Raw genomic sequence first — 17,288 nt, 5'->3', positions numbered from 1 at the left:
CAGCCTTACGCCAATTGCACAGTGGGATTTTTATCACCAGTGCAAAAAATAGATTCCCTTGCAGCAGCAAAATGCCCAGTGTGCCATTGCCCATAGGGTAGAAGAACACATCAAATTTTTTGGTTTTTTTGTCAATTCAACTACCCTTAATGACAGCTGAGAAAACTTGAGGTGTACCATTACCCTTGGATAAATTCCATGCAAACACAAAAAGTGATTACTTCTATATATAATTTTGAATAATTTTACCCACAAAATTTTACTGTATTACAAAATATTCTCAAGTTTTATATTGATAACAGTATCCCTTAAACACGCATTAAAACATTGACTAATACATTCTGTTTCTCCACTCTCAAAATTATGTACCATAGGTCAAATGAACAACTAAAAAAGTTCAATGAGCTAGAGTTATTACACCATTTCTCCACAGAATTCCAACATAATAGCAGGTCACAAAATAGTAACATTAGTACATTAAGAAATGTAGACACATATAAACAGTCACATTGATAAATTGCACAAGTGTTGTCACTTCATTGTTAGTGCATTAATGTGTGTGTTCAAATTATATCATTTCTGGTATGGCACTGCTTGGGGGTGCCAGAAACTGGTTTGCAAGCAATTCTTTTGGTGCAAGTCATTTGTGTATGTAGGTGAAAAGGGAGACTTGAAAGTAATACTTTTTCAAGGCAGGTGTTAATTTCAGGGCTCCCTTGTGTCTGTGTTCACTGTACTTTGCATAGAAAACAAAGGTAAAGAAAAGTCATTGAACAGCCCTGTTGAATAGATACAGACCACATCTGCCAACAAGCCCTATGTACCACTAGACTTAAATGTACATATGTATAACCTTTAGTAAGAGCAAATTCAAGTTTAAAAAAAATATAAATATAGAATTATACTATATTGTTTTTGAAAAACAATCGCTGATTACCTCATGCTTGTTTCTTATAATATTATTGTAATCAAAGAGTCAGTGATAATTGATCAGTCTATAATTACATAATTTGTCACTCAACAAACCTTTGATTTTTTCTTTGAACAAATGTTTATTCAACCAATGGTTGACAACGTTAACAATATCCTCTAAAATTAGCCGTGACATAACCACTCCTTACTTCCTACATAAACTTTTCAAGGCCTCGAAAAGACTAAACATAGGCAAATCTAGTTTGTACAAGAGAGAGTCTTTAAAGTTTTTTTATTTGTTTTTTTATTGCTTGTGTTGTCATTCCGGTTTACAAAAATTAGCACATTTTCAAAGTTTCAGTCTTGGGAAATCTACAACAAGATGAAAATATCTAAAAAGAATAGCATGTTTCATCATTAGATTATATTTATGGTTTGCCTAAAAAAACTTTTATATCCTAAAAGTCTCAATGGCACTAGCAAGGTATTGCTGACATTTTATTTCAATCTTGCAAAAGTACAATGTCTACATTGTCATGGACTCCTTGTAAAAGAAGTTCTCCTTGATAAGTTATGATCTTCCTCTTTTTGGCAGCTTTCAGAGTTCCTACTAAAGCTTCAAATAGGTTGGCACATTTGTCATCAGAAAATAACACACCAAATTTCACGCTGAACTTTCCGTTGTTACCTGCATTAGAAGAAATATTTGAAAATGTGTAAATGCAAACTACATTCGAGATTAAACAATATAGGGCTAATTTTTAAATACAAATGCAAAGATGCTATTTGCAAAGGTACTTCTAAAATGATGTAGCTAAACAAACAATGATGCAAAGAAAACCACAAATAGACCTTATAATAAATTTACAATCATCACTTATTTGATTACCTCCTCGGCGCTAACCCCCCACCTCCCCTCCCGTGTGTTGCCCCCCTCCCTCCTCCCCCCTGGCCTACCCCTCCCGCTGGGCAAATGCCCCTAACTTGTTACTTACCCTTCTGCGCAGGTCCAGTCCAGGGAGTTCACAGGCGACATCTTCTTCCACGCGATCTTCTTCCTCCTTTGACCGGCGCATGCGCAGTAGGATCGTTTCGCCGGTACGATCTACTGCGCATGCGCGTGACTTTTGGCGCATGCGCAGTAGATCCGTACCGGCGAAATGCTCCTACTGCGCATGCGCCAAAACGCCGGTCAAAGGAGGAAGAAGATCGCGTGGAAGAAGATGTCGTCTGTGAACTCCCTGGACTGGACCTGCGCAGAAGGGTAAGTAACAAGTTAGGGGCATTTGCCCAGCGGGAGGGGTAGGCCAGGGGGGAGGAGGGAGGGGGGGCAATACACGGGAGGGGGGAGGGGGGTTAGCGCCGACGAGGTTTCCTTCCCCTTTAAGAAGGGGTTGGATTGCTTTTTAGCAAGTGAGGGAATACAAGGGTTATGGGAGATAGCTCATAGTACAAGTTGATCCAGGGACTAGTCCGATTGCCATTTTGGAGTCAGGAAGGAATTTTTCCCCATCTGAGGCAAATTGGAGAGGCTTCAGTTGCGTTTTTTGCCTTCCTCTGGATCAACTAGCAGTTAGGCAGATAAAAAAATAGACTAGAAGGTTGAACTTGATGGACATGTGTCTTTTTTCAACCTTACTATGTTACTATGTTATAACAAAAAGCGCTTTGCATGGTGGAAGAAGAACACCGCGCATTCCAAGTAAAACACCTGCTACCTACTACTGTCAAATTTGGTGAAGGTTCCATCATGCTGTGTGGCTAGTTCAGGGACTGGGGCCCTTGTTAAAGTCGAGGGTCAGATAAATTCAGCCCAATATCAACAAATTCATCAGGATAATGTTCAAGCATCAGTCACAAAGTTGAAGTTATGCAGGGGTTGAATATTCCAACAAGACAATGACCCTAAACACACAGGCATTTATGCAGAGGGAGGTGTCCCCAGACTTGACTATCATTGAAAATTTATGGGATGATTTGAAGCAGGCTGTCCATGCTGGCAGCCATCAAATGTAGCTGAACTGGAGAAATTTTGTATGGATGAATGGTCAAAAATACCGCCATCCAGAATCTCATCAAAGACTATAGGAAGCATCTAATTTTGTTGTGATGCAGATTGCATATTTTCTGTTAATCCAATAAACTTTATGGCACTGCTGAAATACTACAGTTTCCATAAGGCAGGTTACATATTAAAAGGAAGTTGCTACTTTGAAAGCTCAACCAATGATAAACAAAACTCCAAACAATTAAGGGGGGTAATTATTTTTATTTTTCAAACTTGTGCATCCAACGTTTTGACCCACATTAGGGCTTTATCAAAGACAGTCCTTGATAAAGGCCCTAATGTGGGTCGAAACGTTGGATGCACAAGTTCACGGACCAAGGAGTGCGGGTCCTCTTGAACTATACATAAATGCTTTGACCCAGCAAATTTATCCTACGGGTGTAGGTAGTATAGAGCCTTTAGCAGCAAACATCAGAAATTATTCAAATATAATGGACTGACCCAATACAAAATGACATCCTGTGCCAGTTATGTTGTTTTAACTCTAACTTCACCTCATATCTACCTCCCAGCGCTATGTACCCTTTTAGATCTCTATGGCATACTTTCCGGATATAAATATAATATCACTAAAACTGAAGCTTTGCCAATAATCTTGCCAGAAAACAGGGAAGAGGCCCTACAATCCCATTACAAATACAACTGGAAAACAGATTAGACTTCCTACTTGGGTAAAAAAATTACCTCCTCTTATTAAAGCCGAAATTAAAAATGAAAACCAGCTTATCTCACACACTTTCATGATTTGGTAAGATTGCTGCAATAAAAATGAATGTTCTTTTTTTTCCTTTCCATTTTTTTTTCTGTATGTTGTTTAAAATCAATAAAAAATGTAAGTTACAAAAAATAAAAAATATGTTGAAAATGGGGGGTGGAGTTTGCCAGTTCAGCAGGATGACTACTGCTCTACTCTAATTTAGAGATTTCTTATGCAGTTCACAAACAGCCCTTTGGCTAATCAGAGGAACAACCGGAGCATATGATGGGCCAAAAAAAAAAGAACACAAACAGGACACCACTACACAGTCTAAGAGGCATGGCACATTCTTCAGCAGACATAGCCCCAGCACTGCTCAGCAATGCCAGGAACTGCTTGCCGATCTAAAACTACATTTCTAAATTAACATTAAACAGCTGGCAACAGACCTGAGAAGGTAAATACAACATATAGGTAAACGCACAGCACAATTTGAGGTAAAAATGGGGGAGTTTATGAAGGCTCACAACGACCTGGCAGACATAACACAAGCATACCTAGAAACACTACAAAATAAAGTGGCAGAACTAGAGGACAGATCGTACAGAAACGGATATTGGCTCTTATGCCTGAAAGATTGTAACATTTTTGTTTTTATTAGTGAGAAGCATTGTAACAAAGTTATAAGTAAAGATAACGCCAGTAGATGGCCTATTGCCTTCTGTGTATAAAAGGAAGTAACTTTGTAGCAGCTGGTAAGCTTGAGAAAAGGCCACAGGGCCTGAAACGTCGCTGTACCCAGATCGTTGCCAAATGTGCTTAATAAAGGCTTTTTATTCTTAAACATAAACCGGTGCTGTGCTTCAAGTCTATGTTATGCCTGAAATACACAAACTAGAAGTTGCCAATGATCACATACACAAAGTTCTTCTTTGGTTTTGTAAATTACAAGCCTGCTACCACATCTCTAGGGGCTATATCGGGCCCAATAGAGTCCCTAGGCATAAGGTAGCCAGGCTTGTATTTTACAAAGCCAAAGAAGAATGGTTGCCATCTTCTAGGAAGAAAGAGAACTGGCCAGCTAAATTTCAAAAACTGGAAATATACACAGGGTTTTTGATACCTCAATAAGTTTCTGACTGCACAGCAAGTGTTGCATGTGAATTAAGTGTTTAGCAGGTGTTTAAAACCTAAAGGCCTTGGTGTTTGCTGGAAGTGCTGGGTGCAAGGAGGGAGTAAGCGCAAATAATGGACTGCTGTGTGTTTCTGAGTTACCTGACACAGCTTTTTCTTCTCGCTGTGTGGGGTAAGCTGGTGTATACATTTAGTGCATTTGTTTTGTCTGTTGTATAGTTTCTAAGGGGCACATTTTTTCAAGTTAGAGAGGGGTTGATTTTTACTACTGGTAGCAAGCAGCATTTTTTTCCTGATTTCCCTCTGCCTACTAATTAAGGGGGAGGAGTTAATCAGGTAAATTCTCTACAGGCTTTGTGTTCTTTGGGTTGACACATCAATCATTTTCTGACTGCACAGTGAGTGGGGAGCTGCTAAGCGGTGAGTTGCATGTGATCTAAAAGGCATATTTATCAAGGGTCGAATTTAGAATTTTAAAAACTTCAAAATTTGAATTCAAAGTTTTTTTTTGGCCGAATAGGTCAGTTTCAATCGAATAGGTCAGTTTTCAATCTAATTCGAATTGTAGTAATAGCACATTCGAACCTTACGATTCAAAGTTCCCCCCCCCCCCAAAAAAACGTTGATTTTTCAAAGTCCACCAATTGACTCCAAATAGGTTCTAGGAGGTCCCCTATAGGCTTAAGTATCTAGTGTAATTATGAGTTCCAGTGGGTTTGCTGGTATCACTCAGTGTGTATCTTGTCTTGTATGTGGTTCTGGAGCAGCAGTTCTAGGCAGCATTTACATGAGAGAGATGCAGGTGGGTTTTCATCTTGGAATCTGAACTGCAGACTAAGGGCAGGAGGAAACTTTGGGCTACTTTGCGATATGGTGGTTTTAGCGCCAGTGATTTCAGTTATTTCCAATGGGAATTTTGTTGCCCGCAGTTGTGCATAAATAATCGCAAATCTCACAGTTGGCCACTACTCTAAGGGAAGAACTTGCAGCACTGACGGCAAACATGGGGAGGAAAGGGGGCTAGAAGAGCAACCACTGGCAGGGACCAATGCAGTGGGGGTGGAGAAAGGGCAGTGGAGGCAAATGAGAGAGACAAGTTTATGACAGTTAAGAGATGAAAAAGGTGGCAGAAGGGTGTAGGGGCTGGTCCACAGCAACATATTAGCCATTGTTGATGAAGATACTGGGGAGGACAGCTCTGAACTAGCATGTATGGAGTAGGGTGACTCTCAAAGCACCCTGGGTGGCAATGTCTCTGGAGAACTGGGTTGATTTCTGTCAGTATCAGCCAGGACTCAATCCCTGGTTTCCTGTGTCTGGGACTCTACACTTACCAGGTGAGCCACTGGAGGCTCTTGGGGCCAGGGCCGCCATCAGGGGGGGACAGGGGGGACAAGTGTACCGGGCCCGGGCATGAAGGGGGGCCCGGCAGAGCTGCATTTTTTAAAGATCCGGGCCCCCCTTACGAGCGCCCGAGCCGTACGTCTTGCCTCTTGCGTTGCCGAATGCGGAAGTGCCGAAAAGCCGAAGCCGATGTGCCGAAAAGACCCAAAGTCACGGAAAAAGCCGAAGTCACGAAGCGCCGAAAAGACCCGAAGTCACGAAAACAGCGAAGCCGAAGTCCTGAAGCAGCGCAAAGACCCGAAGTCACTAAAACAGCCGAAATTGAAGTCCTGAAGCGGCGCAAAGACCCGAAGTCACGAAAGGAGGCGAAGTTGAAGTACTGAAGCCATGAGTTCAATCCTACTGAACACCAGTTTGTGGTTTGTTTGTTTTTTTAATCCCCTGGCCACCAATGTATTATTTTAATATTCTATAGGCCCCTGCCACCAATCTTTTTTTTAAAACTTTTTTTTTGGGGCCCCAATTTTTTTTTTAACTCATAAGGGGCCCCTTGCCACCATTGTTTTTTTTTGGTTTTTTTTTTAAAAAAAAAAATTAATTTTCTTTTTGGTGGCCCCAATTTTTTTTAACTTATAAGGGGGCCCCTGCCGCCAATGTTTTTTTTTTTTCTCAGTATGTCTCCTCCCTGTTTTTCACCCACCCTCATGTGTCTCCCATTCCTAATCACCTTCCCTTTATAAACCCCACCCTGAGCTTTGCTCAGGGCTGAGTCATTGAATGTATATGCTTGTTCCTGACCTGCGGACCTGAACCTTGAAAACCTTGAAAACCTTGAACCTTGAAAACCTTGAACCTTGAAAACCTTGTTACCTGAAAGCCTTGTTCCTGAAAACCTTGTTATCTTGATTCTTGTTTCCTGTGTGAGTACCCCAATTCCTCATATCCTGTGGAATCCCTGTTTATGACCTTGGCCTGATCCTGACTTTCGCTTTGAATATTCCTGTCTTTGTTTACATTATTGGTTGCTATTAAATCTTCAGTCTGCTTATGTCTGTGCCTCCTATCATCTATGGGTACATCCCTGGGCTTCCGCCATACCCACTCCCCATGGAGTGGCTAACTGCAGTTACAGCGGTTCCCCGCCAATTTTTAGTTGGCTTCAGGCTCTTTGCCAGGAATGGGCTGTACCTCAATGATGATTGTGCAGCTGCTTTGGGGAGAAGATGACTAGAAAATTGGAGGAGATTTTAAACCAAGTATAGGGAAGGGGACCAGTAAGGGATTATGTGAAAGACAGGTTAGATGGGCATAGTAAAGGAAAATGGGGGAGGACATTTGGTTGGGGGTACTGTTAAGGACAGGAAGGACCACATGTTGTATTTAAAAAATTCTCACACTGGTACCAGTATTACATGTATGTTTTAAAATGCAAGGAGTCTGACTGGTAAAATGGGAGAGCTGGAGTGGAAATATGATGTGATTGGTGTTGCGAAACATGGCTGACACATGACTGGCCAGTTAATATCAGTAGTAGTGATGGGCGAATTTGCGCCGTTTCGCTTCGCCGAAAAATTCGTGAATTTCGCGCGAAATTCGCGAAACGGCGAAAAATTCGCGAAACGGCACCGGCGTCTCGTTTTTGACGCCGGTGCCCGTTTTTCCGACGCCTGCGCCCGTTTTTGGCGCCGGCGCCCGTTTTTTCGAAAAAAAATTTTGACGCGAATTTTCGCGGGCGTTTCGCGAATTTATTCGCTGGCGGCGAAACGCACAAATTCGCCGCGAATTCGCGCCTGGCGAATAAATTCGCCCATCACTAATCAGTAGCTATACTTTGATTCAGATGGACATAGGCTATAGAAAATGAGGGTGGGTATGACTGTTTGTTAGGCAAGATTTAAAGCAAATATAAAGGAGGAGGTAATGTTAGAAAATGAGAGGGCTGAAGTCTTATGAGTGGAGCTTTTACTGATTGTAAAGAGTCCAGCAAATTAACAGTAGGGGTATACTACAGACCCCCTAATGTAAGCGAGGAGGAGGAGGCTAAGCTTCTGATGCAAATAGAAAAGGCTTCTAGTTTGGGGAAAGTAACGATAATGGGGAATTTCCCATATATTGACAGTAGCAACAATATATTGACAGTAGCAACAAGACTTGCAGGACAGTTTATGGGAACAAGTTTATAAACTTGCTGCATGAAATTTTTATTGCACAGGTTGTTGAGAAGCCAACCAGAAACTATGCTATACTGGATCTAGTGATCTTTAATGACCCAGAACGTATAGCAAATGTGCAAATAATTAAACCCCTGGGTAATAGTGACCATAATAATATCTCATTTAGGGGGTTATTTATCATAGGTCAATTTTAGAGGTTTGTGGGGTTTTTTATATCTTGAATGAACTCACAACTCCAATGTTTTCTAATTTATGAACATTTTTTTTGACGAGCGACAATTATTTTCACCCATTGGGGTGTATGGGCGTCATTTTGCCAGCAGAACTTGGCAAAAAATTCACTCATCACTAATCACGAACGCTAAAAACATTTTCAATTGGTTGAAGGGAACTCTACATGACCTCAACAGGTTTTAGCTGGAGTATTTTTGGATTTTTAGTTTTATGATTTCGTTTTGACTAAAAAGTATCCTTGCAAACTCAATTTTTTTGGGTAAAAATCAACTCGACCATTGATATAAAACCCTCTTCATGTCTGGTGCAAAAAAAAAAATAAAAAATACACTGGGGCAACAAAAACCCTGAATTTCAGAAAAGCTAATTTTAACTCCTTAAGAGCTGCCCTTCACAGCATCGATTGGGCCATTATGTTTTCTACTAAAACACAGAAAATAAATTGGCTTTGTCATTTTAAAATTATATTAAATTGTCACTGTTCTCAATTTATTTTCTTAAGGAGTAAATGTAGAAACACGAAGAACCATCCTATGTGAATTAAAACAGAAGTAAAAAAAAATTAAAGGAAAGAAGAGAAAGGCATTTAAAAACTACAAGTCTGCAGGGACAGAAGCTGCATTTAATGAATATAAATACTATAATAAATGTTGTAAAACAGCAATCCAGAAGGCAAAGATAGAAAATGAAGAATGCATTGTGGTTAAGACTGACGCCAAAAAGTTATTTTTAGTATATCAATAGTAAAAAGATGCGGGTTGAGATTGTTGCTCCTTTAAATAATGGTAACAATATGGTTGTAACAGATACAGAAAAGGCAAATGTGATCAATTAGACCCACCACATAGCTGCACTGTTGGCTCAGCTCAATCTAGTCAGTGGCGGGCTCAGGATATGGTTCCCAAAGCTTAACTAAAAATAAAAGTGAACAAGGTGCTAGGTCCAGATGGAATACACCCTTGGGTACTTACAGGTCCGGATTTGTGGGGAGACCACCAAGGTGACATGCTGCCCAACCACACCCACATCGATTTAGAAACACTGGGGATGCACAGGAGATATTATAGTTTTTAAATCTCCCGTGTGTAAATCCCCATTGCTCCAGTCCCGATGATGAGAATTTGAGCAAATATAAGGGTGGAGACGGGGGAGATGAACAACAGAGGTCCTAGGCGCGTCAGATATGTAAATCCTGGGTACTAAGAGAGCTCAGTTCAGTTTTAGACAGGCCTATTTCTGTTTTTCTCAGACACTCATCTTGTATGGTTCCTATGGATTGGATGAAAGTTGATGCAATTCCTATATTTAAAAAGGGATTACATTCTCAGCCGGCAATTATAGGATATTAAATTTGACATTCGTGGTGTTCACATTTTTTAAAGGCTTGTTAAGGGACAGCAGTCAAAAATGTTGTCCTGGTGAATGGAATTATTCACAGTAATCAGCATGGCTTTATGAAGGATAGGTTATGTCAGACAAATTTGATTGCTTTTTATGATGAGTTAAGTAAGATGCTGGACAGCGGGGGAGCAGTAGGTCTGATCTATTTGGATTTTGCCAAAGCATTTGATACAGTGACCCAGCCCAATTAATTCCATCCAGAATGTGGCATCCTTGCAGCAGGATCTTGACAAACTGGCAATTTTGGCAGCTAAGTGGCAGATGAGATTCAATGGTGATAAATGTAAAGTTACCTGCCTGGGATGTAAAAATATGCAAACCACGTATACACTTAATGGGACTACTCTAGGCAAATAACTGAAAAGGACCTTGGAGTCCTTGTAGTTCATAAACTTGACTGTATTAAAAGGGGCATAGATTCACGGGAGGAGGGGGTTATTCTTCCACATTAAGACTGGTAATGCAAAACTGGAGTATAAAGCCTATCAGCATTTATTTACTGCACCATAATTGGTTTCTTTTTTGGTGAAAACTACATTGAGACCATATGTGGGGATTTCCAGACACGTATTTATTGTTTGGTTTGTGTGTACGAGGATTTTTTTTTTACTACATCATTGCTACACAGATACTAGGGAAAGTCACTAACTGGCTGTGTACACTCACTTTATATACCAGTTATTCTGCCTGTATTTAGTTTCACCACTTGAGACTGAATGTGGTTATACTTACACCACTATTTTTTTATCTTTTTTAACATGAGGAAAGACGGACCATGTTGGGGTTGCTCACGCTGGAGAAGAGGCACTTAAGGGGTTATATAATAACTATGTATAAATATATAAGGGGAGCATATAACAATCTCTCTAATGCTTTATTTACCAGTAGGTCCTTCCAACTGATATGTGGGCATTAGTGGTGAGCAAATGTTTTCGCGAGCTATCAGTGAAATTCCAGCATTTTGCCATTGCGAATTTTTTTGCACAACCTTCGGCAAAAAATTGCAGTGCAACAAAAAATGTTGCAGATAAAAAAAGTCACCATAAGAAAAAACGCCCATTGACTTTAATGCATTTGGAACAAGAAAGATTGTTGCACATAAAAAATGACACCCAATCATTTCAATGCATTTTGCAAATTATTTGTCGTTTCACAAATTTTTTTTGCAGTTTCAAGAATTTTTCGGCTAAAAGGAACAGATTCACTCATCACTAGTGGGCACCCATTCCAATTAGCCAATTTGGGTTTTTTCACGCTTATTCACATAATAAAACAAAATGTGCTTCTGTCCTGCTTAGTTGAAAAGGAAAAAGGTACTCCAGAATAGTAGTATAAATCACAAATGTGAATAGCTCACCAAGTTGATCATATTGCCAGGTGCACCAGACCCTCAGCCATGGGGAGCGGAAAACCGCTTAGTATAACAGAAAAAGCAGGGCTATCTGGCACTCACAAGGAATCCACAAGGCCAAAAATCAGTTAAAAAAAAAAATAAAATTATTGGTCAAAGTTAAAAATGTACATAAACATCTCCTAGGGCCCTTTGCATTTCGTACCTCTAGGGTACTTGATTACGCACAAAGTTATCATTTTGGGCTAATAGAGTGGTTGCTGACCCCGCTATCTATTACTACAATGCACAATTGGGAAAACAGAATATAATTGAATCAACCTTTATGTACCAAGTGATAGCCAATGTCAGTTCATAAGAATTAAAATTTTGCACCTACATGCCTTATTAGACTTGTGGATGGCAAAACAAGAGAAAAAGAATACACACATTCACCCAGACATTCCACTAATTGTGGCAGATACACAAACACTACCATAAATATCTAAAGCATGAATGACTCTCTTTTAATCAAACCTGACACAAAACAATTAATAATGGACAAACAAAAGCAATATTTCACGGACAATTCTGCATCTATGACAGAGCCGCAAATTACTTGACTAGCCCATAAGAATCAAATTCATATCTTTGGCAAAAAAAGCCAATTTGCAAAAAAGAGAATCCCATAGCCTCCCAACTGGAATGCAAATGAAAAGATCTTGAGCATCTTTTCACTACCTCACTGTCCCCTCAAACACTGCAAGAGATAAAGGATACTAGACTGCACCTTACGAAAATGTATTTTGCTAGAACGCAACAAACTATTTTTGCTATGCCAAGGGCAAAAAAGTGGACAAGCTCCTAGCTTCCCAGTTAAGATGTAAACAGACACAGGCCCGAATACCTTATATCTCTACCGCTACAGCTAAACTTACAGAATCCAATCCTTCAGAACCTAAACCCAATAAAGAGTTTAGGCAAATATTTTAGGCAAAATCTCCCAAAAAGAAATTAAACCAACTATATAGAAATTTAAAGCAGGCAAGTCCCCAGGCCCTGATGGGTTCACAAATACAATAACCACTACAAACTGTGTGGAAGTATTCTGTCACCACACTTACATAAGCTATTTGATAAAAGGAGTTATCAATCCAGAATTTGTATTCACACACATGTAACATTTCTAAATCCAGGTAAACTACCGGATCTATGCCACAACTATAACCCAATAGCATTGCTTAACATAGATCTGAAGATCTACTCCAAAATACTTGCTATAAAACATAGCCTAATTCTTCCAACATTCATTAATAATGACCAGGTTGGATTTGTTTTCGGTAGACAAGGCCTAGATAAAACTAGTAGGAGAAGAGTTTATTAAAATTGATAGCCCCTCTATGCTCAGTCCCGTCAGTCAATGCACCTGTGGCCCTATCGAGTGCCTTTCCTATCACTATCATGCCTAGGCTGCCCACTGTCAGTGATACTTGCACTAATGCACAGTCCCAATCATTTCAGTTTGAATAGAGATACACATGCATAAATTATCTAGGCATCAAGCTCCCCAAAGATCCAGAATGTATTGCATCCTATATTGTATCTATTCAGAACCTTACAAGTTAAATTGCCATACCAATATTTCTCTGCACTCCAACTGACTATTAAACAGCTTTATCTGATATAACAAACACTCTAGAATGAAATTCCAGGTGGTTCAATAATCAAAGACACAAGGTGGCTTGGGTATACTAAACATTAAGTGCTACTATTCTAGAAACAGTCAGTCATTCATATGCATGCACCTACCGCATGTAAGACGTGGGTTGATCATGAAACCAGTCTCACACAATATTCTTGGATCCCTAAACAGAACACATCCACAACTGATATGTTACCTAACCCCCAAATGGGACTTTGGGAAATTTCTATCTATGCTGCCCGCTTACAGAACTAGCCCAGTTAATTCCTAATCTATTGATATCAAGATGGCATAAAAAAAAAGACTTTTGGGAGACCTATACTCTATCCCACAGACCTTAAATACTTTTACAACCCTCACAGAGGAATATACCGTCACTCAGGGGCGATCCTGGCCCCTCTGCCACCTGCTGCTGCCCCCCCCTCCCCCAGAAATTTGCTATTAAAGTACCAGGAGCAGCATTTTTGCTGCCCCTGGTACCTAGTGGGGCGCTGCCGCCTGAGGCGACAGCCTCAACTCGCCTCATTGGCGAAGCACCCCTGCCCTCACTAAAATAATCCATTGGTTTAGGTCTACTAACAATGATTACAAATCACCGTGACACCCAAAAGAGTTGGAGTTGAAAAAAAATGTTATTGCCCCATGAGCAGGACCAAAAATGTACATATATGGCAAAATAGGAACAAAACTTACAACAAACTTTCACTACCAAACAATAGCAAGATTCCTTAGCGGCACCTAAAGACACAACTAAATTGTACTAACCATATCGAAGCACATACCAAACTCCAATATAGATGGCACCTCACACGACAACATACAGCCAAAATGAATCCTCGGTATGTTACATGATGCTGGAGAGGCTGCAGCAAACTTGGCTCTCTTCTCCATATGTGGTGGCACTGGCCGACTGTAACTCCATTTTGTAAAGAACTGTTTCAAGTGGTTTGACAACAAGACCTACCTGTATGAACACTGCTTCCTGTGCTGGGGAACTTGAGCTGCATTCAGTGACTTAAGATAAACTGTGAGAGGGAGGGGGAGTGTGGGCTGTGTGCTGTGGAGACTTTAACTGTGCACACGCAGAGAGGATCATGTTTCAAGTTCAGGGGGGGGGATGCCTGCCATGTTCTGGGAAAACTTTTACTGTACAGGGACAGAGGATCATATTTGGGCTGCCAAGAAGCATACCTTTTCACAAGTTTGATGGGGTGATTGAGGTGTGCAGATGTGGGGATCAAGTTGTGCATATGGGATGATTGAGGTGTGCATATAGGGGTGATTGAGGTATGCATATGGGGATGATTGAGGTGTGCACATGTAGAGATCACAACCAGTGCCTATAAGGATGATTGAGCTTTGCATACATGGGGATCGAGGTATGTATATGAGGGTGATTGAGGTGTGCAGATGTGCGGACTGATGTGTACAGATGTGTGGGTCGAGTGGTGCATATAAAATACATCATATTGTCCCCAAATCTGTGCCAGCAGCAGCCAAACATCTATCATATTGCCCTAATCATCTGTTTACCTGTGCAAGCAGCAGCCAAGATATTGCCCACAAATATGAATCTATGCCAGCAGCTGCCAAGAGGGAGGTGGGAAGAGCTTCTGCCCACAGTACGAATCACGGGCCACAGGGGGTTAGAACAGGCAGTTTATAAATTGAAAACTATTAAAGGCCAAACAAACCAAGGTTTATAAATAAATAAATCCCCTTAAAAGTGCGCCCCCCATGATTGCACCCTAGGCGGGCGTCTACTCTGCCTACCCCTAGTTCCGGCCCTGGATGTGCATGGAATTGTGCATATGTGGAATGATGCATGCAGGGGGGTTGAGGTGTGCAGGGGACTGGGGGAAACTTTTGACATTCAGTAAATAGATTCCAATAGAAACATGTGATTATAATAATCAGTTATTCCCACTGCTGGAAAGTTCATGTAGGAGATTCATATTATTCAGTAAATAGATCCAATAGAAAAAGATGATGTGACGGGGGTGCTCGTGAGCAGCCAACCAAGATGGCTGCATCAATAGAGCTGCGCTCCTCTGCAAAACACCTCGCTTAGGCACCTTATACTGGGGACCTTGGGACTAGAAAGGTCAGTAACCATATTTCTGACACCCATTTGGCCCACAGATGCCGGAAAAGAGAAAAAAAGGGCCCAGACACAGTGTCACGCGGAGCGTCATATCTTACTAGGCTGCAAGCCTCCTGACTGGGTTTAGACACCCAACCCGCCCGCACCGCCACCCATGAAAGCACACTGGGAGAGGAACCGGCATTCCTGGAAAAATTCAAAGCAATGCTGCAACAAGAACTAGCCGCGACGGCAGCCGGAATAACAGCCAACATCTCCAAACAAATACATGAACTCGGTCAGAAGACAGATGTCTTAGAACAGAAAGTTGACGACATAACCACCGTTCTAGATGCACATGAGCAGGACATCGCCGAGCTACACAAGCAGTTGCAAGAGGCCATGGTCAAAATAGAGGACTCTGAGAACCGCTCCAGGCGCAATAACCTTCGTATTCGGGACCTACCGGAAACCATCACTGACATACAGGCCGTGGTCCAGGCTATTTTCTCCAAGCTAACTTAGCACCTGAACGCCTGGAATGCGATTGAATACTCCGCGCCCTAAGACCACAACGCGAGGGGGATCCCCCGCGGGATATTATCCTGTGCTTGCATTACCATCAAACACAAGTCGCCATCCTGAAAGCTTCACCCTGCCTCACCCCACAAGCCATCCCAATCCTCTCCCGTTTTGCCCATTTGGAACAAGGTCGGGGCCTCTCCTCGGAAAAGATTCAGTCTCTTCAGGTTTGCTACGCTTTCTCTCATCACAACCACTGTGTTTTGGTTCATTGAAATCCAGATCACCCAACTACGGTAACATGCCTACATTCTCCTTTTTATTATCGGTTGACCCAGAATATCCACCCTCAGGAACTTTAAACATATTGTTTTCCCCTTATGGAAGTGCCAAGGGCCACTTTAAGCACATTCCCTGATGAAACCGCTTTCACCCTGACTTAGTCCCTTCAGGGGTCGGCGCTGAGGGAGTTATTCGAATGACCCCCACAAGTCAGTCACCTCGACTTCCACCCAGCATTGGGGAGGGGGCCAAATGGACACTTGACTGTTGATTCAAGTTCAGTTCCAAGTATTTTCTGTTTTTCTCTCTATTTTTACTTTTTTTTTCTTGATTTTTAAAACAGCTCTGATATGCCTTGTTTTTGGTGTTTTATATACTCTTATTTCCCATTGTACATTATGTATTCTATTTTATTGCCATTGTAATAGGGGCATGGGTAAATTAACTGTCATGTGTATTTATCCAAAATGAGTCTAAAAATAGTATCTTGAATTGAATTCCCCCTTAAAAAGGAAAAAGGCTTTCTCCTATTATACTTCTGTTCACGCAGATATAATTTACCTTCATGAAACCTACTTCTCTAAAAACTCATTCCCCGAATTTTTGCATAAGAAACTCCCTATTGTATATATGTCTAACAGTGACAATAAGACAAAAGGGGTAGCAATCTGCATATGAGCTGGCTTACCTATTCAGCTTATTGATAAATTTGCGGATGCAGAGGGGAGGTTCCTAGCCCTGAAAGTTATAATCAATGATGAGAAACTAACCCTGATTTCATATTATGCTCCCAATACAAGTCTTTTGAAAAGTTATCCGCTTTTGTGTCAAACTGGGCCGAGGGTAACATTATTATGGGTGGAGACTCCAATGTTGGCCTTGACAAATACTGGGATAGACCATTAATTAACCAACAACCTCTAATGGATCAACCCCAACCTTCCACTGAGGGTAATAAGATTGGCAAACTCTGCACTGGTATAGGTTTGGTAGAGATTTGGAGGGAATTACACCCTGGCATTAAACAGTTTACCCACTACTCAGCCCCCCACAAACTATATACCAGAATCGATGTTTGGATTTCTCAATCATTGACAACCTCACCACAAACATCCAAGGTGCTGACCGTCCCCTCGTCTGACCACTCCCCTCTTTCCTACAACATTTCATTCCACAAAACTCCCAAAAACTTCTCCAGGTGGTGGCTAAATTAACTACTATTGAAGAATCCCAAATATTTTTCCAAAAATCGAAAGCTCTCTTAAAGACTACTTTGCCAACAATTTGGGTTCAATAACATCATACACTATGCTACTGCAACTTCGAGAGGTGGTGCACAAACAATTCTACCGCCCCTAAAGCTGTCTCTTTACTATATCGTAATATGGTCTCTCCGGCTAATGTC

At 41.1% G+C, this 17,288-nt stretch overlaps 1 protein-coding gene across 1 annotated transcript in view; it reads right to left on the bottom strand.

Annotated features, from left to right (window-relative positions):
- Window positions 1–1,207: 1,207 nt before the first annotated feature.
- Window positions 1,208–17,288, bottom strand: part of abracl.L (ABRA C-terminal like L homeolog) — a 53,362-nt gene continuing 37,281 nt past the window's right edge. The window contains 1 exon segment of the mRNA NM_001171619.1: window positions 1,208–1,600. Within this exon segment, the coding sequence (NP_001165090.1) occupies window positions 1,416–1,600 (185 nt within the window). The 3' untranslated portion in view covers window positions 1,208–1,415.

The sequence above is a fragment of the Xenopus laevis genome, chromosome 5L (genome assembly GCF_017654675.1).
Source record: "Xenopus laevis strain J_2021 chromosome 5L, Xenopus_laevis_v10.1, whole genome shotgun sequence".
Classification (NCBI taxonomy): domain Eukaryota; kingdom Metazoa; phylum Chordata; class Amphibia; order Anura; family Pipidae; genus Xenopus; species Xenopus laevis.
Note: the sequence above shows the minus strand (reverse complement) of the source record. Positions and strands in the feature narration are given on the sequence as shown.